This window comes from Dysidea avara, chromosome 4 (genome assembly GCF_963678975.1).
Source record: "Dysidea avara chromosome 4, odDysAvar1.4, whole genome shotgun sequence".
NCBI classification, from domain to species: domain Eukaryota; kingdom Metazoa; phylum Porifera; class Demospongiae; order Dictyoceratida; family Dysideidae; genus Dysidea; species Dysidea avara.
The window spans coordinates 14914142-14940116 of NC_089275.1; the positions used below are offsets into that span (position 1 = coordinate 14914142).

Here is a 25975-nt window from a genome sequence, read left to right on the forward strand (position 1 = left end):
TTTATTGTCTTCGTAGTATCTCTCTATGTGTACTTTATGCTGTTGTATGTATGTGTGCTCCTCTGGCAGGGAAGAGCGGCCTTGTCCGACTGTTTAGATGTACTGAATAAACAATTAACCAATTGCAATAAATCAATCAATGTTTAAACATCTAATGGCGGTTTTAGTAATGCATCTAATAATACCATCATAAAAGACATTACTGCTGTAGTATGATAATATTATGTAAAGCCATTGGAGTGATCAATGATGTTCAGTGTGATTACCAACAGAATAATGTGTAGAACAACAGCATCAAAAATATTCAGTTGTTCACTTTTAGCTATATGGTATTACTACCAAATGTATCAGAGCCATTATTACAGAGGCAACCAACATTTGATATTAAAATAGCAATGATAATCTGCCAACATATCACACAAATGCAAACCAACGGAACTTGTTCTTGTAGCAAGTTCCAACAGTGGCAATGATTCTAATGAAGTTAATTTTGTGGTTAAGAAAATTTAATGGTTGTAATAGCAGTATTGTACCCAATTACAATCACTGGTTCACATGCAATGGTTATAGCAACAAAAACCGCATGACGTACATATGAATACTCAACTTTAGGAGATAAGTAAGTATAAATTTGATCAATTCTTTAGCGACCTCATCAGCAACAGTGATGTAGATGTTATTGATGTGTAGGATAGTAACAAGATGTAGCATATTGCATTAATAACTCCTCCCCTACTAACAAATGATGTTATTTTGGTAGAATACCTTGCAGACATATTGATGATGACTAATATAGACAACACAGCCAGTGGATGTACATGATGAATGTGTTGATCAATGCCACAGGCACTCAGTCATAGCTACCTTGCACAAAACAATATATGTAGTGCTGAAAATTAATGAGCATGATATTTTAGTGTTCGAATACTCTCTAGAGTTAATGATATATAGAATACTAGCTGCTTGTAGTCATACCCATGCATTTGACATGTTTTATAGCTACTGACTTTAAAAATGAACCTGGATGGCATCGTGTGAGATTGACTAGCAGGTTTACAGCTATGGGTGTCCAGTTAAATGAGTTGTCCTAAAATGAAAGCAACTGAATTTCAGCAATCTTGCTTCCATGAGGTATCGCACTACTAGAAAATTGCAAGCTGATTATTCCATGAGATTTTTGACAATCTATTATACGTAATATGATCACTCAGTAGTGTCTATGGACTATCCACTTCCTGCTATAAACAATATATATATAGGTCCTGTGAGGTTTCCATTCACATAATTGTAAACATGCTGGGATACTAACTTGCTGTCCAAGCATTACATCTTGAATATGTGTATGTACCAGCATTTAGAAGTGCTGTGGAAGTAAGTTTATCAGGTGAGGTTATAAATAACTCATTGCTCAATGTAAAACTTGGGTGATCCATTGCACAATTGAGACAAACTGAAATACACCAAATCACCTGCTGTATTATACACGGTCGATCTTAATTAGTTTTGAACTATCAGTAATGGTGGTCAATGAGATCTGTGAGTATGGCTCCACCATATCTTGCATGATAAATGTGACCTAGAAGCATTCAAAAAGCTTACATATGAACCTTCATCTAGATTGATAGCTCCATGCGTTGTGTTCTCAAACAATACAGCATATTAATTATGTTTTCATTTTGGCAAAAGACAGAAAAGGCCTGTATACCAAATCATTCTAGTAAACAGGGGGTGTTTATAATCTCTTATCACAACTAGACAAGTTGCCTACTACATAGGAATAAAATGGGAGAGGTTAATGATTTTCGTACTACACCTCTAGCATTCAATATATTATTAATACTAAGGGCTTCATTAACTGGCAGGGCATAACTAGGCTAAAATTTGCTGCACGGGTAGCTCCAGCCTCCAGGAATTTGTTAACAGGTTCCAATTTTTCTGTTGTGGGCACTCTTACATCTAGGGGGCTCTGGGAACATGCTCCCCAGGAATTTTATCTTTAAATCATGTATTCTGAAATTAAATCTTGAAACAATGTTCGCAAAAAATTGTTTAAGTAATATAATTATGTTGATATAGGAAGCTTATGCTTGCTCGTGCTAGCATAGTATCAGGAGCGAGATAAGTTAATTAAGAACTGAAGGCTGGAGCTATTCTAATTTTAATTTGAAGCATACACTAGCAATTCTGAGGGTCTGGGTACATGCCCCCAGGAAAATTTTAAAACTCTGAGGTAGATATTTTCACCGTGTTGGTACAGGTAAACTATGTCACTTTAAAATATACAAAATTGACAGTTCTATTAAGGTAGTTAGCTACTCTATTAGAGTATACTTTTGATACCTTTGCAAATCAATGCAAAATCTTTGTACTTGACCAGTTTCCTGAAGCCTCACAACCCCCTTGATCCCCCTGTGCTACTCATTGCTTGTTAGTAATTAGTGTAGACATGTTTGTCATACAGTTATAGCCTCTTGGCACCATTCTTTCTTGTTAAGTATGAAGTTCACCAATATTATTATTGTGTATATACACTGTATGTTACAAAAAGTTTACAAGCACTTGTAACTAATCATTAACTGAGCATCATTACAATAAAAAGTACTTAAATAAAGGGGAACCTACTTGAAATGCCTTTTGGCCTAAAGTAGGGCAAAATTTGTACCTCAGCTGGTAATAGCAATTAAGACTTTGTTGTAATGACCCATTCTAGCTTGTAAAATTCCTAATTTTATCTATACTGTTAAAATTACATATTGGGAAAATGCATATGATAATAATAAGTCATGATTTCTAGTTACATAATTAATGTTCTATCATTACAAAAAATGCAATCATTGTCACCTGTATAGTATCAGCAAAAGGCCAATTAATTCTGAAACCTTTAAATTCTTTCAATTCTGAAAATAGTTTTTTGCATCACATCTTATTTTTAGTGCTCCAAAATGAGAAAAATTTCTATTAACAATTTGAATACAGAGATATTGAACTATGTTTTATTTACAGCATAGCTACAATTTAATTTTAGCTTTACTACTAATTTTGCTATAAGGAAGTATCACTGCGTCTGCTATGGCAGACTGCGAAAATTCTACCTGCACTTCTTATGGCATCGGTTGACTCAAAAGTACAATTTTTTTCTCAGAATAGCTAACCTTAAAAAAACATTCAATTCTCAATCAATATAGAGTATAGAAATTAAAGAAGTCATCCATGCCAAATACGTCCTCCAATAAGTCCTGGTCAGAACACCAAGACACACGATAGTGTGTCGTGCGGCCCAAAAAGCCGGCGCGCCACACCTTGAGTATATTAACAGGAAGAAAGAAAACGCGATTTTCACACCTTTGTATCTTGATGATCCCTTATCCGATTGGAACCAGATTTGCTACAGAGTTTCCCGCCAGCTAGGGGAGTCTTCATTCCAAATTTTAAGGAAATCGCTCCAGCCATACATGAGCTGCTAAAGTGTCGATTTTTTTTTCTTCGTTTATTTTTCTTCTTCTTAGTCTTTTCGCACACTTGCAAAAGTTGCTATAAAATGCAAACGCGTACTCCGGTCGCCTTGAAATTTGGCACACAGAAAGGGAGTCCAAAGGCGAATCCTAGTATCAACTTTGGTGCAAATCCGATGAATGGTTCAGGATTTATGACCGATTATTCGCGTAAAACAAGATCGATTTGTTGTCACGCCTACAGGGTTAACCGCTTCATGGAATGAGTTGAAAAGTGCTATGTAGATGGAGTAACCATCGTAGGAGTGCCTTTTAGTGGTTTGAAAGGAATCGAGATAAAGAACATGGAGATATGACACAAAACCCAACCTGTGTCACAATTACGCGTTCGATTTTTATGAATTAAAAAGTATAAGTTTTCACGCCTACTAGGCAAACCGCTTAGAGCAATGAGCTGAAAATCGGTATATAGCTAGAATAATCTTCATAGAAAGTCCTTGTAGTAGTACAGAAGAATTGGATTATACAAACCACTGAGTTAGGGGGCATCTCCAAACTGATTTTGGTATGCTTAACGTCATAATGACGTTAGGGGGAGGGGGGTCTGAAGTTAGCGTCATTATGACGTTAAGTATACCAAAATCAGTTTGGAGATGCCCCCTTATGATTCGAAAGCCAACTCCGTGTAGCAAATGCGAGATCGAGATACTCTAATAGAACAGTCACCCTAATAGAGCATTCAGCTAATTTATTTACTCCATTATAGAATTCTATTACATTCTGTAGAAAGTTCAGCTGCAAACAGTTAATCTTATAGACAATTCAGCAAGAAGCAAGTCACCCTATAGAGAGTTCAGCTACAAACATATCGCTGTAGTGATTCAGAACATTACAAGTCACACTGAAGAGAGTTCAGCTATAAACAAGTCATGCACCCTGTAGAGAGTTCGGCTACACACTCTCTAGAGAATTCAGCTACAAACAAGTCACTGTGGAGAGAGTTCAGCTACAAAGAAACTAGAGTTCATCTATACAAACAAGTTACCCTATAGAGATCAACTGCAAACAAGTAACCCTGTAGAGATTTCAGCTACAGACAAGTCACTTTATAGTTTATACAATGTTCAGCTACAAGTAAGTCACTCTGTAGAGAATTCAGCTACATACAAGTCACTCTGTAGAGAATTTTGCTACAAAAAAGTCACCGTGTAGAGAGTTCAGCAACCAAAAAACCACCTTGTAAAGAGTTTAGCTATACAAACAAGTTACTCTGTAGAAAGATCAACTAGAAACAAGAGAGAGCTCAGCTAGAAGAAGTCACCCTGTAGAGATCTCAGCTGCAAAGAAACCCTGTAGAGAGATCAACTACAAACAAATCACCCTGCAGAGCATTCAGCTGTAAACAAATCACCCTGTAGAAAGTTCAGATACAAGCAAATCACCCTATATAGAGTTCAGCTACAAAAAATAATCACTCTGTAGAGAGTTCAGCTACAAAGAAACCATCCTGTAGAGAGTTCAGCTACAAAACAATTTACCCTACAGTGAGATCAGTTTGAAACAAGAGATTTCAGCTACAAACAAATCACCCTGTAGAGAGTTCAGCTATGAACAGATCACCCTGTAGAGAGTTCAGCTATACAAGTCACCCTGTAGAGAGATCAGCTAGAAGAAGTCACCGTCTAGAGATATCAGCTAGAAGCAAGTCACCTTGTAGAGAGTTCAGCTACAAACAAATCACCCTGTAGAGAGTTCAGCTAGATAAAAGTCACCCTACAGAGAGATCAGGTCACCCTATAGAGAGATCAGCTAGAAGAAGTCACCTTGTAGAGAGTTCAACTACAAAGAACCCACTCTGTAGAGAGTTCAGCTAGAAACAAGTTACCCTGTAGAGAGTTCAGCTACAAACAAATCACCCTGTAGAGAGTTCAGCTGCAAACAAATCACCCTGTAGAGAGTTAAGCTACAAACAAATCAACCTGTAGAGAGATCAGCTAGAGGAAGTCGCCTTGTAGAGAGATCAGCTAGAAACAAGTCACCTTGTAGAGAGTTCAGTGACAAAGAAACCATCCTGTAGAGAGATCAGCTAGAAACAAATCACCCTGTAGAGAGTTCAGGTACACACAAATCACCCTGTAGAGAGATCAGCTAGAAGCTAGACACAATATAGGGAATTCAGTTACAAGCAAATCACCCTGTAGAGAGTTCAGCTACAAACAAATCACCCACTGTAGAGAGATCAGCTACAACCAAATCACCCTGTAGGGAGATCAGCTACAAACAAATCAGTGAAATCACCCTGTAGACGGTTCAGTTACAAAAGAATCACCCTGTAGAGAGATCAGCTAGAAACAAATCACTACGTAGAGAGTTTAGCTACAAAAATTCACCCTGTAGAGAGATCAGCTAGAAACACATCACCCTGTAGAGAGTTCAGCTACAAACAAATCACCTTGTAGAGAGTTCACTTACAAACAAATCTACCCGTAGAGATATCAGTTACAAACAAATCACCCCCTGTAGAGAGATCAGATCACCCTGTAGAGAGTTCAGCTACAAACAAATCACCCTGTAGAAAGTTCAGGTATAAAAAAATCACCCTGTAGGTAGTTTTGATACAAACAAATCACCCTGTCGAGAGTTCAGCTAGATAAAAGTCACCCTGCAGAGACATCAGGTCACCCTATAGAGAGGTCAGCTAGAAGAAGTCACCTTGTAGAGAGTTCAGCAACAATGAACCCACTCTGTAGAGAGTTCAGCTAGAAACTAGTTGCCCTATAGAGAGATCAGCTAGAAACAAGTCACCCTGTAGAGAATTCAGCTACAAACAAATCGCCCTGTAGAGATTTCAGCTACAAACAGATCATCCTGTAGGTAGTTCAGCTCATGATAATATGAATTTTTACATGCTGGAGCTACAAATGCAGTGGATGTACTTTTTGGCATCATTATTTTGTGGATGGAAGCAACTACTTGTATGATACTAGTATGCAAATCCTGACAAAAGTGCACCAGCAGTGCATCATTGCAAAGGTGCCAAACATTAATTAGCTACTGTTACAGTATCTTGCATGGTTCTTCAGTGAACCCAATTATTATTTAGAGAAAAAGTAAACTACACTTTTACAGGAATGTTCTCTGGTACAAAATTAATGTCAATGACAAAATATATACCACAGTTGTCTCTAGTAGCTACTGTACATTTTCAGTGTACATACAGTAAAAGAAATCTATATGCAGGGATTGCAATGCAGGGAATCCAGTTTATGTTAACTACTGTCTGCATGCATGCAGTCAAAATAGTTATACTGCCAATCTTCACTTTGTGCACACTACACAAGAGAGAGCATATCCATCACTAGGTACATATGACCCAGTTGCTCAAACTGTGTAAAATAATTGTACAGCTTCAGAACTTCCACTACTTGGTATTTGCTCAAGATTTTTGTCGATACAATAATACATGCTACTTCCTTCATGACTATAATGTCCAGCCATAATGTAACCATCATATTCTTTGTGCCAACTATCTGGACACACGTAATGAGATGGAATCATTATCTTACTACTTCTTCCTGTTGCCTCACAGAGTGAACATGGCATGTTCCGATAGACGGCATGATTTATGGCTCCCCCACTTCGATATTCTACAGCATAAGCCAATGAATCTCCACCTTGATTATTTGAATAATGCATTGGATTAGGAGGCAAGCACAGCAAGTTGGAAGGTGCACCTTTGTGATCATAGCGTCCCCCTACAGCAGTTCCTTTGTAAAGAGTATTAGCTCCATATGGACATGTAGTGTTACCCCATCTGATGTAATTGACCACTTGTGGACAGCCTTTAGTTTTATCATCTTCATTATTAACAGATCGCTCCTCAACTTTTCTTGTGGTCCTCACACTAATCTCCTTACTCATCATCTTTGATTCCAGTCGCTGTACTCTAGCAAGAAGGTAGGAGACTAGTGGAGAATCAATATCTTCATCACTGATTTCCACAGCATCAGCAAGGAAGATGACACAGAACAGTATCAGAAGAAATGTTTTCATTTTGAGCTGAAAGCTGCTGCAAGGATTCTCAAAAGTCTTGCAGCACTTGCTACTCTACTCTCTTATATATGCATGTGGCTAACCAACCATGTACTGTGTAATGTATGTATTAAATGATGGGGATGTACGTAGTAATTCATAATGTGCTGTATAGTGTGTTGTAGCTCGCCAATGGTTGAAGCTATGTGTACCAAATTTTCACACGTTTTACACCAATTCCTTACCTTCCAGAGTATCCACTGTGCAAGTAGCCAACAACTAAGTTTCAGATAGTTTTTAAACCGAGGTTGACTGTTAGTCTGGCGCGGCCGCCCTTTAATCTCTAATCGAAGGGGCGGCCGCGCCAGACTAGTTGACTGTATCAGGCGAGCTGCAAATTGGGTGGGGGGCCCTGGAAGGCGGGGAAGATGGTGTTCAAAAATTGAAAAGGAAGGCCAAGGGATGAATTAGGCCAAGTTTTGGGCCATTGAGGTCTCAAAACTGGATAAAATGTAAGGAAATTCACAGCAGAGGTACTTATTCAACACCACAGAGCTGTACAGCCACATACAGTCATCCCCAGGCTGACCAGAGCTCCATTAAGGCCCCACACCACACGTACGGATCGCCAATGGGCTTGGCAAAAGCAGCCAGCAAAACCAGACCACTCAAGTCTAGCTGATTTTGATTGTGGAATTAGATAGTTTATTCATGTAGCCTTGTGTCCTGCATGGGTGAAAAATCGAATCTGCTGACATGGGCGATAAGACCGGTTTTCTCAGACTGGGTCACATATAAAAAGTACAAGGTAGCTATGTAGTAAATGCATGATGGCTTTTGCTATACCGATAATAAATTCCCTGAATAATTGCATCAGCTGAAACAGGTGTTAATAGTGCCTCTCTCATTTGTTATGTGATTTGGTTGAACACATGTGCATGTGCAATTTTTGTACTGCTTTTTCGGCATCACAAGTACACTAACAATTATTAGAAAACTAATTTTTAACAAGCAGCCATTCTAAAGTTGGCAATGGTGGTAAAGATAAGGTCTGGTAATTATTACACAGAACCATCACAATCATTATAAAGAGGACAAGTTTGCCTAAACCACATATTAAGTAGTGAAGAAATAGGTATTATTAATACAGATTAATACAGTTAGTATAGGTAATCACACACATTTGAGTGCAATTATTGAATAATTGTACGAGTAACAGTCAAAATTGCACGAGGCGAAGCCGAGTGCAATTTTGGCTGTTACGAGTACAATTATTCCATTATTGCACGAAAATGCGTGTGATTGCCTACTAATCACATAGTGACCACCCTTCGTGGTTTGTAGTACACATCTATCCAGTTCTATGTGGCCATTAACTTCTACCAGGTGATTGCATCATCCTTCTTTGTATTACATCATTTGTTGTTGCACTTAAAAGGCTTCATGTGTCAGCAATTCTGGTCGGCTACTCAAAATGTCTACATATGTTGCACTTAAAAGGCTTCTATTGTCAGCTTCTTTGATTGGCTATTCATTATATCACTTTTCTTGTTGCACTTAAAAGGCTTCTGTTATTCCGCTATTTTATTGGCTACTTTACAGTGCAATTACAGAAACAAGACCATGCGATTTGGGATTAATTGCACTCCTACTATTGAGACTAATGTATGGCAAATTAAATCACTATGTGATTATGTACATAATAACAATGTGCAGTTGCAAGTTAAAATTTTTGGCTTAAAGTATTGTTATAAATGCAGTACAATTAAAAACTAGGATGCTTGCATAGTCCATGTAGCTACAGTGTACATACAGATATGTATCAATATTTTTATAAGTTGATCAGAATCACAAATTAATAATGGTTGCAAAATTTGACACTCATACCTTAACTAACTTGTATGTACTATCTAACTTATTAAGAACACATACATAGCTAATAAACACACATGATGTACCTCTGTATTAAGAAAACCATTTGTATTCATTTTGATTTAATTGGCACAGAACAAATTTTTGAAAATCTCTTCTACAATTGTCAAAACCTTCTGCCAAAAACCTAATAAGATGCACTTGTTGCCTTAACAAAACACTTGCAAGCATGGTACTGTGCATGCATTAACTCTAAATAGCACACCCTTGTACTAATATTTCTGCCGTATGGGTGTCCATGTACTCCAATAACTAGGTTTAATATTCAGTAGTAAACCTCATATATCTCAAAATGTCAACATTTAAATAACTAAGCAGTTTTTAGCAGCTCTAAATTCTGCTAAAGGGTATGATTTGTCAGGGAGTAGTAACTGTTAATTTTTCTGCAATTTTTGAGCGAAACAAGTTCTTTAACTTTTACACTGATCATAAGACAGGAATAACAATATTCAGTACTGCTATTTTTGTGTACACAAGAATTGGTTAAACAACGTAAACTATTTATTACTATAGATCTAGAATTAATGTGGCAGAAAACATAATACTGACAGTGACAGCTAGCTACAAGCACAAGTGACCATTTTTCAAGCTCTGCTTATAGTGTTTACACTTTATATAAGTAGAAAACAAATTATAGAGTTTCATGTTCACTTCAATATTTTTACCCTTATATAGCATTCTCAAGTAATGCCAACAAGTACACCATGCATAACCTGGATTTATTTGACTGTGACAGCCTGTCCATTAAAGGATCACCATGTGATCATAAGATCCAGTTTATCAGTGTCGTAGATAACCATAATGCTATATAATTCTATTTGTCTGTTATGATGCACAGTACAAATTACATACACATGCTTGTACACCACATGTGTAGCTAAGATGTAATCTAATCACCTAAGAAACAAGTTAGGCACCAATCTTCATTCCATGAATATCTTTCTCACAGATATGTACTATACATCAGTATGTTCAGCCAACTTTAACATTATCAGTACTGTGCCATGCATGCACACAAAAATCACTTTAAGTAAGCAAGCTACAGAAGCTGTATTTACACACATCATACCTGTACCATAAGCAGCTTCATGATAGTTTTGACTTTTGAGAAAGCTTCGTCAATAGGGTTTAAATTGGGAGAATATGGTGGTAGGAAATTAAAAGGACAAGAGAACTGGTTTCTTCAATATTGTGTTTACTGCTAGGCCAGCATGATGAAAAGGTGCATTGTCTAAAATGACAACACTATGACTGTTATGGCCATCAAAGGGTTTTAGAACATAGCTATAAGTACTATACATAGTGGGTACTTAACTTTTATTACAAAACAAATTACAAAACAATGATGGATAAAACATTGGACAAACTAGTCTGAATTACAGTGTAATGCTGAGCACTGACAGCAACAAAATTTATGCTAAAGATGTAGTAATATATGCAGCATATAGCTAGTTGGTTTATTTTGTATTCTATCGCCATTAAATTAAATATGACGTACAATTTGTAGAATAGATTACCAGTAGAGCCAGAGTGTCCAGGCGTGTCTATACCACTGAAGTAATTAACAAATTTACAAATGCATTTTTGTGTATATTATACTACACTATACAAATGAACTGAGTACTCGCAATCTAAGCTAGCCAGGTGGTTGGCATATCCACACAACAAACACAATACAGTACTTACAGTGTACACAACTAGACATGCAAATGGCAAGGTGTGGATTTATTTATCATTACGTAACCATACAATAAGCTACAATTAGTAGACAATTTATTTACCCTACTGTTATGTGATCAGGTCTAGCAAGCCTAACACACATGTACCCAACTTAAGTAATTGTCCACTACATCATGTATCAGTAAGTAACATTGTATACAACTTTTTGGGTGGAAAGGTTTTATTAATGGATAAGACAATAATTTCAACAGTTTTAGTATGAGTATCACTTGGATTCCACACTGAATCCTCCACAGTGTATACGATATCCCTGTATGTATACAATTTGATTTGGGTGAGATTTAGGTTTTCCTGCAAGCTGCAATTAATAACAACAGGATGAGGTGGATTGATCATCTGACCAAGAGTTCAATAAAATTTCACAGTCACATTTAGAAACAAACTATACCAGACAAAACATGTTGTAATTATTCCCATAATAGGGAATATAAACCATTAATATAAAATGACATGTGCTGATGGCACTGACTGGTCCATTAAAGTTTCGTTGATTAGTTTCATAGTAGTTATTCCTACACTAATAAACTATAGAGGATGATCCTTACAATTGTGTGGTTGCTTGATACCATCTTTGACATTTGGGTATGTGCAGATATACTCTAAGTATGTATATACATGTAATTATATAAGTATACTTGATCAATATAGAGCTTCAGATTATTCCCTGGTAACCCATGACAAACAATCATCTAACAGATCCGCAGTAAGTATATGCAATACAGCAATTCTATCAACCAATACACTTTATGTACTGCGTCAAATTCCCACCCAACTAAGTAGAACTTGTAATAGTTCCAGTAAAGGACCCACTGACTACAATTCTACAATGCCTGCTAACATAAGGATCTGTAAGAGTTGGACCACTAACACATAGCATTTTTTAAATATTATTCTGAGTGTGTGCAAAAGCAGCAACCTTGGTAAGGGGGTGGTGGGATACCAATACAGTGTTTACTACTAAACACTGGTTAACAGAAATGCGAGGCACCTAGGGGTGTTACAACTCCCAGATTGAGGTGTATACAGAAGAACTTTAGGATGCCACAATTTACAGAGACGTATTCTCTTTATGGTATATAAATAACATCCAGGAGTGTTTGGTTAACATGTTATGGATATAATGGTGTTTCAAAAATCAACATACAAATAGTGTCCCTAAAGGAAGTGCCAGAAAAACAGCACTTATAACACCTCTAAAGGTGTTTACCAAACTGTCCATTTTTAACAGTGTAATCTGCGTATACTATAACATCAATTCTTTTGAAAAATGCCTGCGGTTATTTTCTTCTTGACCTCTGCAGTACTGCTATCTCAATATAGCCTACACAGTGTGTATAGTGGCGGGTATAGGGGGGTTGTAATGGTTTCTGCTGAAGCCCCCTCTGAAAATAGTACACGTGCCCCAAATTTATATACGATTCATGTGGGTGATAAAATCACCAACTGTCATGCATAGTGTATTATTACATTGGGACCTACCAACCTTCATACTTTTACCTTTGAAATCAGTGAAAATGCCATTACAACGTTTAAGCATATTAAGCGCCTCTAAAATAATTATCATTTTAACTAGTACAAGTACTGTTTTGTCTCAAAACTTTCTGCAAAGGCCAGATTCCAGTATGAAACAATGTTGTGGAGTGATTTTTACTGATTCATTGCTAGCTAGTTTAAGTTTTAGATCTAAGTAGCCACCAGGCCACTGAGCTATCCAGGCTGAGTTAACATTCACCCCAACTGAATTATACACTTCTCAGTCTGGGATCACAGTTATTAAAAACTTCCTGAACCTGAAACCCCCTCTGAAAATTCCTAGAACTGCCACTGGTGTGCCATGAATATTAACAAGCTTGAAATGCTGACATGGCACGGAATATAGTCCATTATGCTTAAAAAATGCAAAAATATCACTAGAGTTTATATCAACTGTCACACTATTGTACAGAATTGTGATGGTACATGATTGGTTAGTTTATCTGTCTCCATGGTACCTGTTACCATGACTACATGTATAGTCGTCCATTCGATGGGGAATGTACCTTTTCCACAGGAACAGTAAGTGTTACAGTGTTGTTAAGGATCACATGACCTCTTCTGTGTAACAACTACTCAGAGCAATTGTGTGATTTGATTGCTCAGTGATAATTGTACAAATGGTACCAAGTTAATTATATACTGATTAAATGGAACATGTACACATTGTGAAGATTGTAATCAGTAATGCTTGTACCCACTTCAGAGGCGTAGCTGACTTACACTGCATGCACTTTCATCAGTGATCATGCAACATATTATTATTATTATAGGTAATAATTGTAGAACTCACATGAGTGAGTATGTTACAATAGGTGTAATAATTTAGGCTAAGTTACAATCTAGTGTTATTTAAATGTTCCTTAAAAGTATCTAAATTGTTATAATTTATAGTATCTATAGATAGATTGTTCCATAATCTAATTGATGTAGGAAAGAAGCTGTACTTGTATGCGTCAATAGCTGTGTCTGGCTGTATAAATTTAAGGTCACTGCCCCTGGTATGCCTTGTTCTACGTATGTGTTATATAGCTAGGTAGTGAGACATCCACGCTACTATGAATAATTTTGTGCAACATTTGAAGTCTTAGATGTTTGAAGTGTTGTTTCTCCATGGTATTCCAATTAAGACATAATAACATGTTTGATACACTGCTAGTTTGGTAATAATCATGCATCACAAAATGAGCTGCTCGTCTTTGTACAGACTCCAGTTTGTTAATTGACTGTCTGCTATTATATGGTGCCCAAGGCTGAAGCTGTAGCTGCATGTTCCAAAGTGGATTTGACATAATATGTAGATACAGATCTTCTTTGATTTTACGTGAGCAGTTAGCAAAATTTCTCCTTACAAAACTTAATACAGTTTGCCTTTTTGCACGCATTGTCCACGTGCTGGTTAAAAGATAGTAGTCAATTGATATGGCACACTCGACCATAGTAAGTTGTTTTCCATGAAGGGTGTAATTAGTATGTACTGGGGTTTGTTTAAGAGTTATTGATATAACCATACATTTATCGATGTTGAAAGACATTTTCCACTCTTTCTCCCATAGTTCCAAAAGTTGCAGGTCGTCTTGCAAGGCTCTAACATCTGTAAAACTGTCAGTTTTCCTATATAGCATGCAGTCATCAGCGTATAAGCGACAAATAGAGCTTAATTCCTATACAATATCATTTTTATATATAAGAAATAGAAGAGGACTTAGCACAGAGCCTTGTGGGACACCACTTAAAACATTACAGAGGTGGAGGTGCATCCACCACACACAACACTCTGTGTACGTCCAGTCAGAAAAGTTGTGATCCAGTTTAGTATATTACCTCTAACTCCATAATAGTTCAATTTTAGAAGTAAGTGACGGTGTGATACTTTGTCAAAAGCTTTACTAAAATCAAGTAAAATCATGTCTGTTTGGCTTTTTTGATTTAAATTGTAAGTTAGATCATGGATTGTTTGCAATAACTGTGACTCAGCAGAATGCCGTTTCCGAAATCCAAATTGCATGTCTGATAAGATATTATTTGATTCTATGTGTGACATGATATTGCTGTATATAATATGTTCCATGACTTTACTACATATGCTAGTAAGAGACACTGGCAGATAATTTGATGGGTCCGTTCTGTTTCCTTTTTTGAACAGTGGGCAAATTAAGGCTTTTTTCCATTCTGATGGTACTGTACATTGATTTAAGGAGGCAGAAAAAAGTAGCTGGAGACAAGGAGATACCTCAGTTGCTAGAACTTTCAGTAGTTTGGTAGGGATGCAGTCAGGACCTGAAGACTTGGTGGGATCGAGATCATTTAGTAAGGTGGCAATACCAGATAAATCAAATTCAACAAAAGAAATATCTTGATATGGACTATCTCCCATGTGTGGCAACTCTGAACCGTCATCCCTAGTAAACACTGACGAAAATTGCTCATTAAGAATCTCAGATTTGATCTGATTGTCAGTATAGTTGGTGCCATTCTTGTGCAGTGCTCCCAAGCCACAATAATCTGTTCGTAATGATTTGATATGTCGAAACAGCCGTTTCTTCTTGCCATTTTGATACGGGTCATATATGGTGTTAAACATGTAGCTATTTCCTAAATGCTCTTCGGTATTCCCTTTGCATGGTCTTCAGTTTTAAGTTCCTTATAGCATGACCAATCATCACTTACTACACACAATGCAACCATTAGCGATATACACATTATCCTACGAGTGATCACTTTGCCGGATTGTCATTGGGAGGGAATATATCGAGAGGCGGGATGGTCCCGAGAGTCTACAGCTTGATTCAGCAGGCGCGAGCAGGTAAGTAGTGACTAATTCAGATTCGCAAGGGGGTGTCGCTTAGGTACGCGCTGTAAGTAGATCTGCGAGTGCGGTCAAAGTCTTTTTCGCTGTGATCGGTGAGTCTTTTCCCCCAATCTTTGACCTGTGACCGCGATATATTATACTCTGATATCAAAATTTTCGATTGTGGGTTGGATATTTTTACCCTTGTGGTCGCAAATCTACCTACAGTGAGTACCTGTGTGTCAGTCACCCCCTTGTTATCTATTTGATAGAAGAACAAGACGATGGCTAGTGGGGAAATGAGCTTGCAGGAACAGAAGAGAGTGTTGACTAACAACCATAAATTTATTGTTGATAATCTGGACGCTGACGACGTGATTGACGAGCTAATTCAGGAGGAGATGATAGGCCGTTATGCCGCGCAACGGGTACAGCTGGTGAGGATGAGTAGAGTAGACAAGAATAAAATTATTGTTGATCAACTAAGTATCGCTGGACCAGGTACTCTGGAGAAGTTTTGTGAGATTTTGAAGAGGAACAAGCGACAAACGTTCATAGCTGAAGAATTGGAGAAATGTAGTAAGAAGCCGTAAACATTACAATATCATTTGTACCAAAATTTTCATATTCTTACCTCTTGTTTGTATCCTACAGGTGTCCGTTCAACTACTAACAAATGTCCTATAGTAAAGTACGGTCCAGTAGGTATTAGCAGATTACAAGCGAGGTATCTCACATACTTGTCCACTGACTGGCCACATTATTATGTTCGACTGGCTCTGGTGAAAAGAGAAAAGGTGACAAGAGCAGATAAGAACTTGGAAGAGATCACAAGATTAACATTACAAGGACAAGTTGATGAAATATTGTTGAAGAAGGAACAACTTGGTGAGCTGAGGGACATCTTCCACTACCAGAATAAACCTTGTCCTCGACTGATACTAATAATGGGAGGCCCAGGTGAGTATTACAAAGTATTAGTATAGTGATGTATTATGAGTTATGCAGGTATAGGCAAGACAACCCTTGCCAATGAGATCTGTGTGAAGTGGGCTAAGAGGGATGGGTTTTTATCTGAGGACTTTGATATTGTGATCTTGATACCATTAAGGTCAGTCCAACAAAGGTCAATTGAAGAAGTGATGACGGAGCACATTGGAGAGGAGACATACAAGCAAGTGAAGAAGTCAGCAGGTAGCAGATGTCTAGTGATATTGGAGGGATTGGATGAGATGGCAGCTGAACATCGGGAGAGTGATCCATTTTTTGTACGCCTGGTAAAGGAGTGTACATTGTTGGAGAAAGCCATAATAATAATTACATCAAGACCACATGCTTGTGAGAAGCTGGATGCAGGCAGGAGAGTAGAAGTGGTAGGATTTGGTAAAGAAGAAATCCGAGAGTTTGTGGAGAAGTCATTTACCAACAATGTGAAAAATGTTGAGGAGTTTTCACAGCAGTTGAAGGAGTATCCTCATTTAGCAAGTTTGTCATATGTTCCTATGAATTTAGAGATGATAGTTGATATATTTGAGTGTAGTGAGAAGAAGCTTCCATCCACCATTACTCAACTGTACCGACTGTTCATTGTGATGACACTAGAAAGACAATTTAAGAAGGGGAATGAGAGGAAACTAGTGTGTTCATCTGTAGCAGCAGTTAATAGTATTGAGGGGAAATTGTGTAAAGTGTTAGCAGGTGTGCCCAAAGAAGCAGTGAGAACAGTATTGTTATTGTGTAGGCTAGCGTATCATGGTTTCTTTGACTGGTACTCTGAAAGAAAATGGACTAAGTGGAAGGATCCAAAGATCATCTTTACTGTGGCAGACCTGAAGGAGTGTGGTATAGAGGTGACAGCTGACTGGGACGGGTATGGTCTTTTCAAAGCTACACACACTCGTCAGTTACCCACTAGCACTATTACATACACTTTTTCACACTTAACCATCCAGGAGTTCTTGTGTGCTGTTTATATTTCATTATTATCACAAGAAGAGCAGCAACATCTATTGAGTAAACACTTTAGTAACTATCCTAATGTGTTCATATTTTTGTGTGGAGTAATAGGAGTAGTGTCCAGTGAAATGTTCCAGTTTGCATTTTTTGGAGAATGTAGTGATTGTATAACAGCAGTAAAGTGTTTGTATGAGAGTCAACAAACTAGTCCACCTCAACTAGTTATACCCATCAGATTGGAGATAAGAGGCAGTTTACTACCTTATGACATTGTGTGTATCTCCTATGTGATGTCATGTTATCCAGTTTCAGAGTTGCACATGATTGAGTGTCACATTGGAGACAAAGAAGCTGAATTGTTGGTAAAACATTACCCCAGCAAGGACGCTACACTACTGGAAGTATTACACCTAAGGCACAATAACAATCTCACTATTGATGGGCTGGTACACATAATGAAGATTGTGAAGACAAGTAAGCCCCACTATTAGCTGTTGATACACAGAGTGACCATTATGTGCTAAGTGAATTGACTACACCTCACCTCACTGTACGTGTCTGTGATGTCTTGTGCTATCATTACAGGTAGTGCCTCATTAAGAGTGCTAAAATTTCGTGTTAATCCTAATATTGGTGATGATGGGATATCATTAATATCAAGTGAACTCCAATACAATAACATTCTGACTGAGCTAAGGGTACCAGTCTGTGGATTAACAGCAAAAGGTAGTGTGTGTAGACTGGTAGTGTTTGGGATTACAACAGATTGTGTTGTGTGGTTTCCTTAATTATTACTGTTATAATCACTACAGGTGCCATTTGTATCAGTGAAATGTTGGGAAAGTATTCACTACAAGTCCTTGAGATGACAGGCAACAATATCGGTAACAATGGCATCACAACCATTGCAGGAGCACTTTGTAATAGTCATATTAGTGAATTGTATATTAGTGATTGTGGCATTACCCTTACTGGAGCAAGATCACTTGCAGCAGGATTACTAGTCAACAACAGTATTAGGATATTAAATGTGTCGGGTAATTCCATCGCTGTAGAAGGAGCTTGTCTGATATTACAGTCAGCTGTGGACAACGGCATCTGTCAAGAAGTTGTTATTTATGATAAGGGGTTCGGTAAACTAAGGGGTGATGAAGACTACCGGAATGATGATGAAGTGAAGAGGATGATGATAATATTGGAACAGAGAAAGATACAAGAGGTAATAAGAGGTTGTGCTACATGTTGTAATACAGATTGTAATGGTAACAGACATCAAGACTAAAAGAGACTACAGAGCAGGTGAATGATGAAGAATATGTTACATGCAGTGAAGATGATGATCAACTTGTAAGACAAGAGGTTGTGTTGTGTTGTGTGATGTACATATTGATTACTGTTATGGTAACAGCAATTACAACAAGAGAACACACAACTCAACAATACTAGTAGTGAAGATGATGATCAACTTGTAAGACAGGAGGAGATCACAGGTAAGAGGTTGTGTTGTGTGATGTAATAATGAGTTACCATGACAACAGGTCAGAATGTCCAGGTGAATAGTGGAGTATCCAGGTATGGGTGAATGTGTCACTGTTTTCATGGTAATTGCTGTTGTAGGACATGTCACTATAAAAACTGCAGCATTATATAAATGGACCACTCCCGTGTGAGCTACACTATTAACAGCTACTAAAATATTAACATGTTTTAAGTAATTTACAATTATAATGGAGCAAGTACAAGGAGAAAATTAGGAATTTTAAATTTGATTAGGGATCATAGTGGAAAGAAAAAGTAGTGAAACAGGGAAGATTGCCTACACCTGCAGTAATGCTAGTGGACATTCAATGCCTAATTCAGACTATGCCTTGCATAAATGATTTAGGGATTGAATGTCCACTAGTATATCTGCAGGTGTAGGCAGCCTTCCTTGTTTCAATAATTTTCTTTCCATGATCTCTAATTGAACTTAAAATTCCTAATTTTCCTTGTACTTGCTTGTTTACCTGTTGTAACATTATTATTACTGGTGAACCGGTATCTATCGACATCTAAAGAAAGAATGGAACAGGACTTGGTGTTTTATCTCATGCCCATACCCTATTTCCTGGTGCTTCGAGGGCAGATTTGGGGGGGGGGGGGGGGGGGACTGCATGGGGAGCTACCCAGTACCAGTGTAATTGTATCTTATGCATGCATACATAAGCAATGAAAATAAGATAGAAAGAGTAAGGGGAATAACTAACTTCTTCTAAGAATTAGCAAGAGGGGTTCAAAATTATGCATTGGGAGTAAGACTTAATTTATAGCTGCTAAAAATTGAAATACTCTAATAGAACAGTCAACTACTCTAATAGGGCATCCATCTATATAAGACCAGTGTGTAAGCTGAAATTAAAACTATTCATCTTGACCTGTGCACTGCTATCTTACCATTGTGCCAACTGTCCTCCATACTAATTGTTTAAAATTAAAAATTTATAGTTACTTTTTATGTACTGAATCATATGAAACATCAATTCAATAATTCTTGAAAATATATTCTAAAACAACATATTATAGAGGGTAATTTAAGATACAAGCTTGAATCATGAGTTAAACTGCTTCCTCTTTCAAATAAAAAGTAGTATCTCTATTAAAGCTACAGTGTCGGAGAGCTGCACCCTCACTTTCATGCTACATTTATCTAAATCTCTATTTAAAATACAGTTGTACCACAAACACAATGTGACCACTGTATATAGGTATCCTTTGTATACTTGTATGTAATATATAATATAGTTCTTTATCAACATAAGCAAAGAAAGTACTGTAAATCCTCCTAGATACTCTACAATGACCGCATTACCATAAATGATTCTAAAGAGGGAATTTCCCTTCCCTGGTGAAAATATATTTGTAACATATATTCAGTGGATGCGGTTTGCATTCTTTTAGTGTTATCAGTGTCAATTTAAGCTACAACCTCCGGGGTTTTCACTCCCTCACCACTTGAAAATCAACTTTTAGCTCAAACCATACTGCAGCATTTATACTGTCAGTGTGCAAAGGAGGGTTAGTTGTGGCCATGTGAAACCTAGTTGTATATGTAAATAACTTTGGAATAGTTGTAGTCAGATTGAGATAGCAACTTGCACCACAGAACAGTGGCACAAAGTTAAAATTATGTACATGTGCATTTTAAATATCTACATGTGATAAAATGACCTCAAGATCCAATCCTGTGTTTCTGAAAATTTCTTCTTCCTCCACCATTTGACCTCACAATTCAGTCTAATCATGGTGTATATATAGCTACTCTTTATTCTGTTTGGCAGTCCACTATATACATTGCCTTAACACAGTACAGCGTAGTTCTGTTTATTACTTAAAATTGTTCTCAACCGATTATATAACTCCATCTTGTACCCACTATGTAGTTCTTGAAATTCTTCCAGATTTCAACCTCTTTTCACAATCATTTTTATTTTTAGTACAACATTTAGTTTAAAATAGTTTCTAGATTCAACCTGAGATAGCTGTTTTCCAAAATTTCATGGGAGAGCATGCTCCCAGAATCCCTAGCTGGAACATGCTACACATCCTGAGCATGTACATGAGGTACTCCTCTGACACTTAACCACACAACCCTCTCCTTATATTTACTTTGTGGACATTTACAATATAGTTTGAGCCATCCATGAGACTAAAGCATAATATTATACTACACAATGGCAAATTTGTTTACATGTGCAGCCAGCTGATACAAGAGTTCATAATTTTATAAAGGGGATTATAAGGAACTCTTGATAATAATACAAAGGGATATTTTATTTATTTATTTATTAAGGCTTTACAGAAATTAAATAAATAAATAAATAAAGGGATATTATTATGAACTCTTGCTGATACCCATTTCTCTCCCTTTCTGTTCTTTAAGATGCTATATAACTATTGTGAGTCACTTAAACAACGTGACATATCATTTTAAAATCAAAATTATTACCAAATTCAATCTCTGTCAGTAGACTAAATTTGCAAAAAAAATTCCTCTGTGTGTGTGGGATGGGGGTATGCCCCTAGATCCCCTAGATAGAGCATGCTCGACATGCTGAGTGTGCTTTGCACACTACTAGTTGTTTCAACCAGTTGTCGCTTTTCTTACCCACCCATTATAAATGCCCCTGTTAGTATCCCTTTCTGAAATCCTAGATCCACTCCTGCATGGACCTGCACTGCATTTTATTTAGAGTACCAATGGAAACTACCAACTATAAAATAATTGCTTATATTTTTACTGGTTACTAAGCTATTTTTCTACATGTATAATTGTGTTATGTAAGTACAGCGTCAATTTTTTTGTGCTAAAAGTCCTATTGCAATTAAACAAAGAAAAGTTCAGAAAGAAATATATCAAATAGCAACTTTTGGTCTTGCAAATGCACAGTAAATTCAAATGGATCAATTCAACCTCCATGGGTAAATTTAAACTACAAACCTTTTTGTTAAAATGACCATCTAAAAGTGGTTATAGCTAGGGTAGGCTTTTGGACTAAATCGGTCAAAATAACTAGGGTAGGTCAATATAACTGTTCACTTAGGATGTCGAAACAACATATCTGGGTAATTTCAGTGTGTATGGTCAAGTCTACTATAGCACAGATTAGATGACCAGCTATGTGGTTAAATGTACAGTACACTGGCCGTTATAACATTTGTGTTACATCCCACAATCAAAAGTGAACATGGAGAACATAGGTTTTATATACAATTTGAAAACTCTATAAGATCAGGTATGTTTAAAGTATTAAGATGCAGTATGTAACAATTATTGTGAATATGTGTCATAGATAGATTAATGTATGTTATTACTAGTGATGACGGACTTGTTAATTAATGTAAACAAACAAATAAACAAATATTTTGTGATGTGAGTTAATATTACCACAGATGGTTAAAATAACCATGATGGCAAGGTTATTTCAAACACTTGGCTAGAGGTTGAAGAGACTTCAGGGCATTTGGGTAATAGCAAGAGTTAATAATAGTAGGGAGGGAGAGTGTCTAACGCCCAATAGGCCTGTATAAAATGAGCGCGTAAGACAATCTGGCTTCCTAGCCAGACGTGTTGATTGCATGAAGGGAGATGTGAAATGAGGCAAGCCGCAGAAGGACATTATCGATACTACTAGCTGTTCACGAATCAGTCTCATGAGCAACGTGCGAGGCAGCGTGTGCAATCAAACATGTCGATTTACGATGAACAGCCCTCGGCACTGGCCAAAATTGAAGCAGAAACAGCTCAGCATAACAAGAAGAAGCGTCAGAGAAGATCAATGAGGAAAGCTGAGATGAAGCACACTCGGAAGCACAGGTAGAATTGCATCACGAATCTACCGTTCAGCCACGTCCCGAGGTAAGGCCCAAGAAGAAGCGTCGGTCGAGGAGTGATGAGCTGGAAGCAACCAAGAAGAAGTGTCAGACGAAAGCAATGAATGGCAAGGAAAAGAAGCGGCGCCGATGAAACACAGCCTGAAGAATCCCAACCTAAGAAAAAGCGCCAGATGAAAGTTATGAACGATTTCTCTCTGGTTCTTCCATCACTCACTGGAGTAGCCATCTTCGCATCACTGCTTTCTCACCAACTATCGATTTTGCAAGGCCATACAAAATGTGACATAACGTGTTTATTGCGGTCATCAACACTATAGGAAATTACAAAGATATACGATAATAAGCGGGGTGCTCTACACGCTCATTTTATACAGGCCCATTGAGCGTTAGACACTCTCCCTCCCTACTATTATTAACTCTTGGTAATAGGACTATATCTTACAAAGTTAAAATAACGAAGCACATCCTTGGGTCATTATTACCAAAAAATCGGTCGTTTGAATTGCAGGTAAAACAACCCAAAACTTTGGGTCATTTGTACCCATTTGAATTTACAGTGTGGCCTATTGCAGAACTACTTTTCGATTAGATAGCAATCTTACCTAAATTGGTGGGAAGATTCTATTCACACCCTCTAGAGGTGCCATTTTATCATCTGCTGCAGCTGCTCGGAAGTTCCAAAGTATTGCTAAGTTTGCTACTGCCAAGGTCCAGAGGATGGAGATATGGTGGGCTGTGCTGACTCTCCCTACACTGCCCCTGTGCACAACTCTGATTCTGGGAAACATGAAAGTTTCAAGCACTTCAAATGGAAACACTGCCAGGGAAGTAATGGCCACTTTGCTATTTCAGTAATTGATAGTTGGGCTGCATATTTAGACGTCTGGCACCATTCTTTCTTTTAATGTAGCATAAGACACACTAATATAAATCATGAAACAAACATATATATGCACAGATTACTACTATTCAGCCATTCATGTATGATTACAGATTCAACACTATAATCACTGTTATAAAAATACAGCTGTACTGTACCAGAAGCCCATAAGTGCCACAAGGCGCAAACCTTCGGTGCTTATAAGTCTGACTGTCAACTATCATTCAAATGGTACTGCTGAATTGTACAAGTTTACTAAGTACACATACTAAAGTGCACACCATACTTTGATCTTGTTTGACCATCAAAGTCATTTGGTTGCATGGCAAAGGAAATTTCTGATGGGTATTTCCTATATCATCACGCCCAATGTGGATGCAGACATTGGCTATAATACATATGTCTTGTGTGCTCTCTTCTTCTGTACCACAAAGTTGGATATACGTTGGCAATAGCATCTTCAGTGTCACACAAAGTAAACCAACTGATTCCCAAATATCAAAACCATGTGCATGGTCAGCAAACACAGTGTGTAGCTTCTTCAATATTCCACTGTTGAGTGTCAAATGTTTGCCACTGAATCTTCCCCCTCACCATTTTGACACTCCAATTAAATATGTGACCAGATCTGCAAGAACTGTGCTAAATGGTGCAAGCCAAAATTTACAGCATAAATCATTGATTGTATAGTGTGTATATAAAATACTTGCATATACAACGGTGGTCAGATCATACCTCAATTTCTCTTGTGATCCTCACACTGATCACTTTGCTCATCATCTTTGCTTCCAGTTGTTGCACTTTAGAAAGAATGTAGGAAACTATAGTGTAGAATCAGTATCTTCATCAGTGACCTCCACTGTGTTAGTAAGGAAGATGACACAAATTATCAGAAGAAATATTTTCATTCTCAGCTGACAGCTAGCTACAAAAGCGTTCTGCAGTATATACTAGCTAGCTACTCTGCTGTCTTATATATGCATGTGACTATACGATCAACTATGCACTGTACATCTATGATAGGCCTGAACCTATTATGCCTGCATAATTTGAAGAATAATGGGTTGTTAGTTTTGCTAGAATATAATGAGAAGCTATCGAAAAACAATTGGCCAACTTGGTTGGAGATATCCTTGAGGATTCAAGGGGTAAAAATTTTGATGAAATAAAGATTCTGATTCATATGAAACTCATGTATGTTTACAGTTACGTAGCTGTTTTTGATTGTTGCATTTCTTCAATATGACAGTGGAAACTTCCTAAACTTTTTATCTTTCATTAGTTGATATCACATACTGTTTACAAATATATAAAGTGCTAATAATAATAATAAATACACATAAACAGCAAGAATAATTATGTAAGAATAATAGGTCTCATGTTTGGGAATAATGGGTAATAATTTTAAGAAATTCTGGAAAGAATAATAGGCAAATTTGAAAGCATAATAAGCTCGGTCCTAATCTATGATGATGTGCTAATTGATAACATCTGTCAATTGTTAAAACTGAATTGGGAAGCACCAACAGATGCATCCCAGCCACTGTTCTGAGATGATACAATGCATTGTTTAGTCCAAATTAACTTTCTATGTCCACAGCTACTATTAGTTCATGCTTTTTTATCATATGTGTTAGGTAATTCCAATTATAGGCATGCGTTTAAGCTATACACCATTTTCTTTGTGATATTATATGTAAGCACAAGGTACAGTATAGATAGTGCATGATACCTTTGCTATACTGACAATAAATTCCCTGAAGAATAATAGTCAAGCAAAACAGACGTTAATGGTGCCTCTCTAATTTGTTAGTGAACATAATTATGTGTACAACATGTGCAATTTGTACTGTTTTTTACTAATGTTTAACAAGCAGCCATACTAAAAAAAACAGGAGTTGTTTGACAATGGTAGTAAAGATAAACTCTGGTAATTATTAAACAGTGCAATCACAATCATAATGTACAATTGTAAAAAAGGACAAGTTGCCTATAAACTATAAGTAGCAAAGAAGTAGGTATACATAATAATAACATGATTTTAAACATTTCAATTTACTTGAAAATTGTGTGGGAATATTGTTGGAAAAGCACTAGCATGATTCACATAATATAAAAGTATGCATGGTTATTTTTAATTCCTTTGCATGCATAAGCTGGTCATGCAGGAATCACAACTTAAATAGCTAAATTTGACGTTATTAATTGCCTAGTGTTTAAATTGTATCATAAACATAGCAACAGGGAGGGGCTTTTGGTGGCTAGAGCCACCCACTCTTATTTTTA

General features: G+C 37.1%; 2 protein-coding genes across 2 annotated transcripts; one reads left to right on the plus strand and one right to left on the minus strand.

Moving 5' to 3' along the window:
- Positions 1 to 6833: 6833 nt before the first annotated feature.
- Positions 6834 to 7505, minus strand: LOC136253589 (uncharacterized). Its single transcript, XM_066046256.1, has one exon. The coding sequence runs from the start codon at positions 7503 to 7505 to the stop codon at positions 6834 to 6836; it is 672 nt and encodes a 223-aa protein (XP_065902328.1).
- An 8150-nt stretch (positions 7506 to 15655) lies between these two features.
- On the plus strand, positions 15656 to 19373 carry LOC136254241 (protein NLRC3-like). The gene is made up of 10 exons (XM_066046905.1): positions 15656 to 15707; positions 15753 to 16059; positions 16135 to 16440; positions 16489 to 17910; positions 18022 to 18162; positions 18249 to 18655; positions 18706 to 18795; positions 18845 to 18926; positions 18975 to 19008; positions 19054 to 19373. Exons 2-10 carry the CDS (start codon positions 15765 to 15767, stop codon positions 19085 to 19087), a joined length of 2811 nt encoding a protein of 936 aa, XP_065902977.1. The 5' UTR covers positions 15656 to 15707; positions 15753 to 15764; the 3' UTR covers positions 19088 to 19373.
- The last annotated feature ends 6602 nt before the right edge of the window (positions 19374 to 25975 follow it).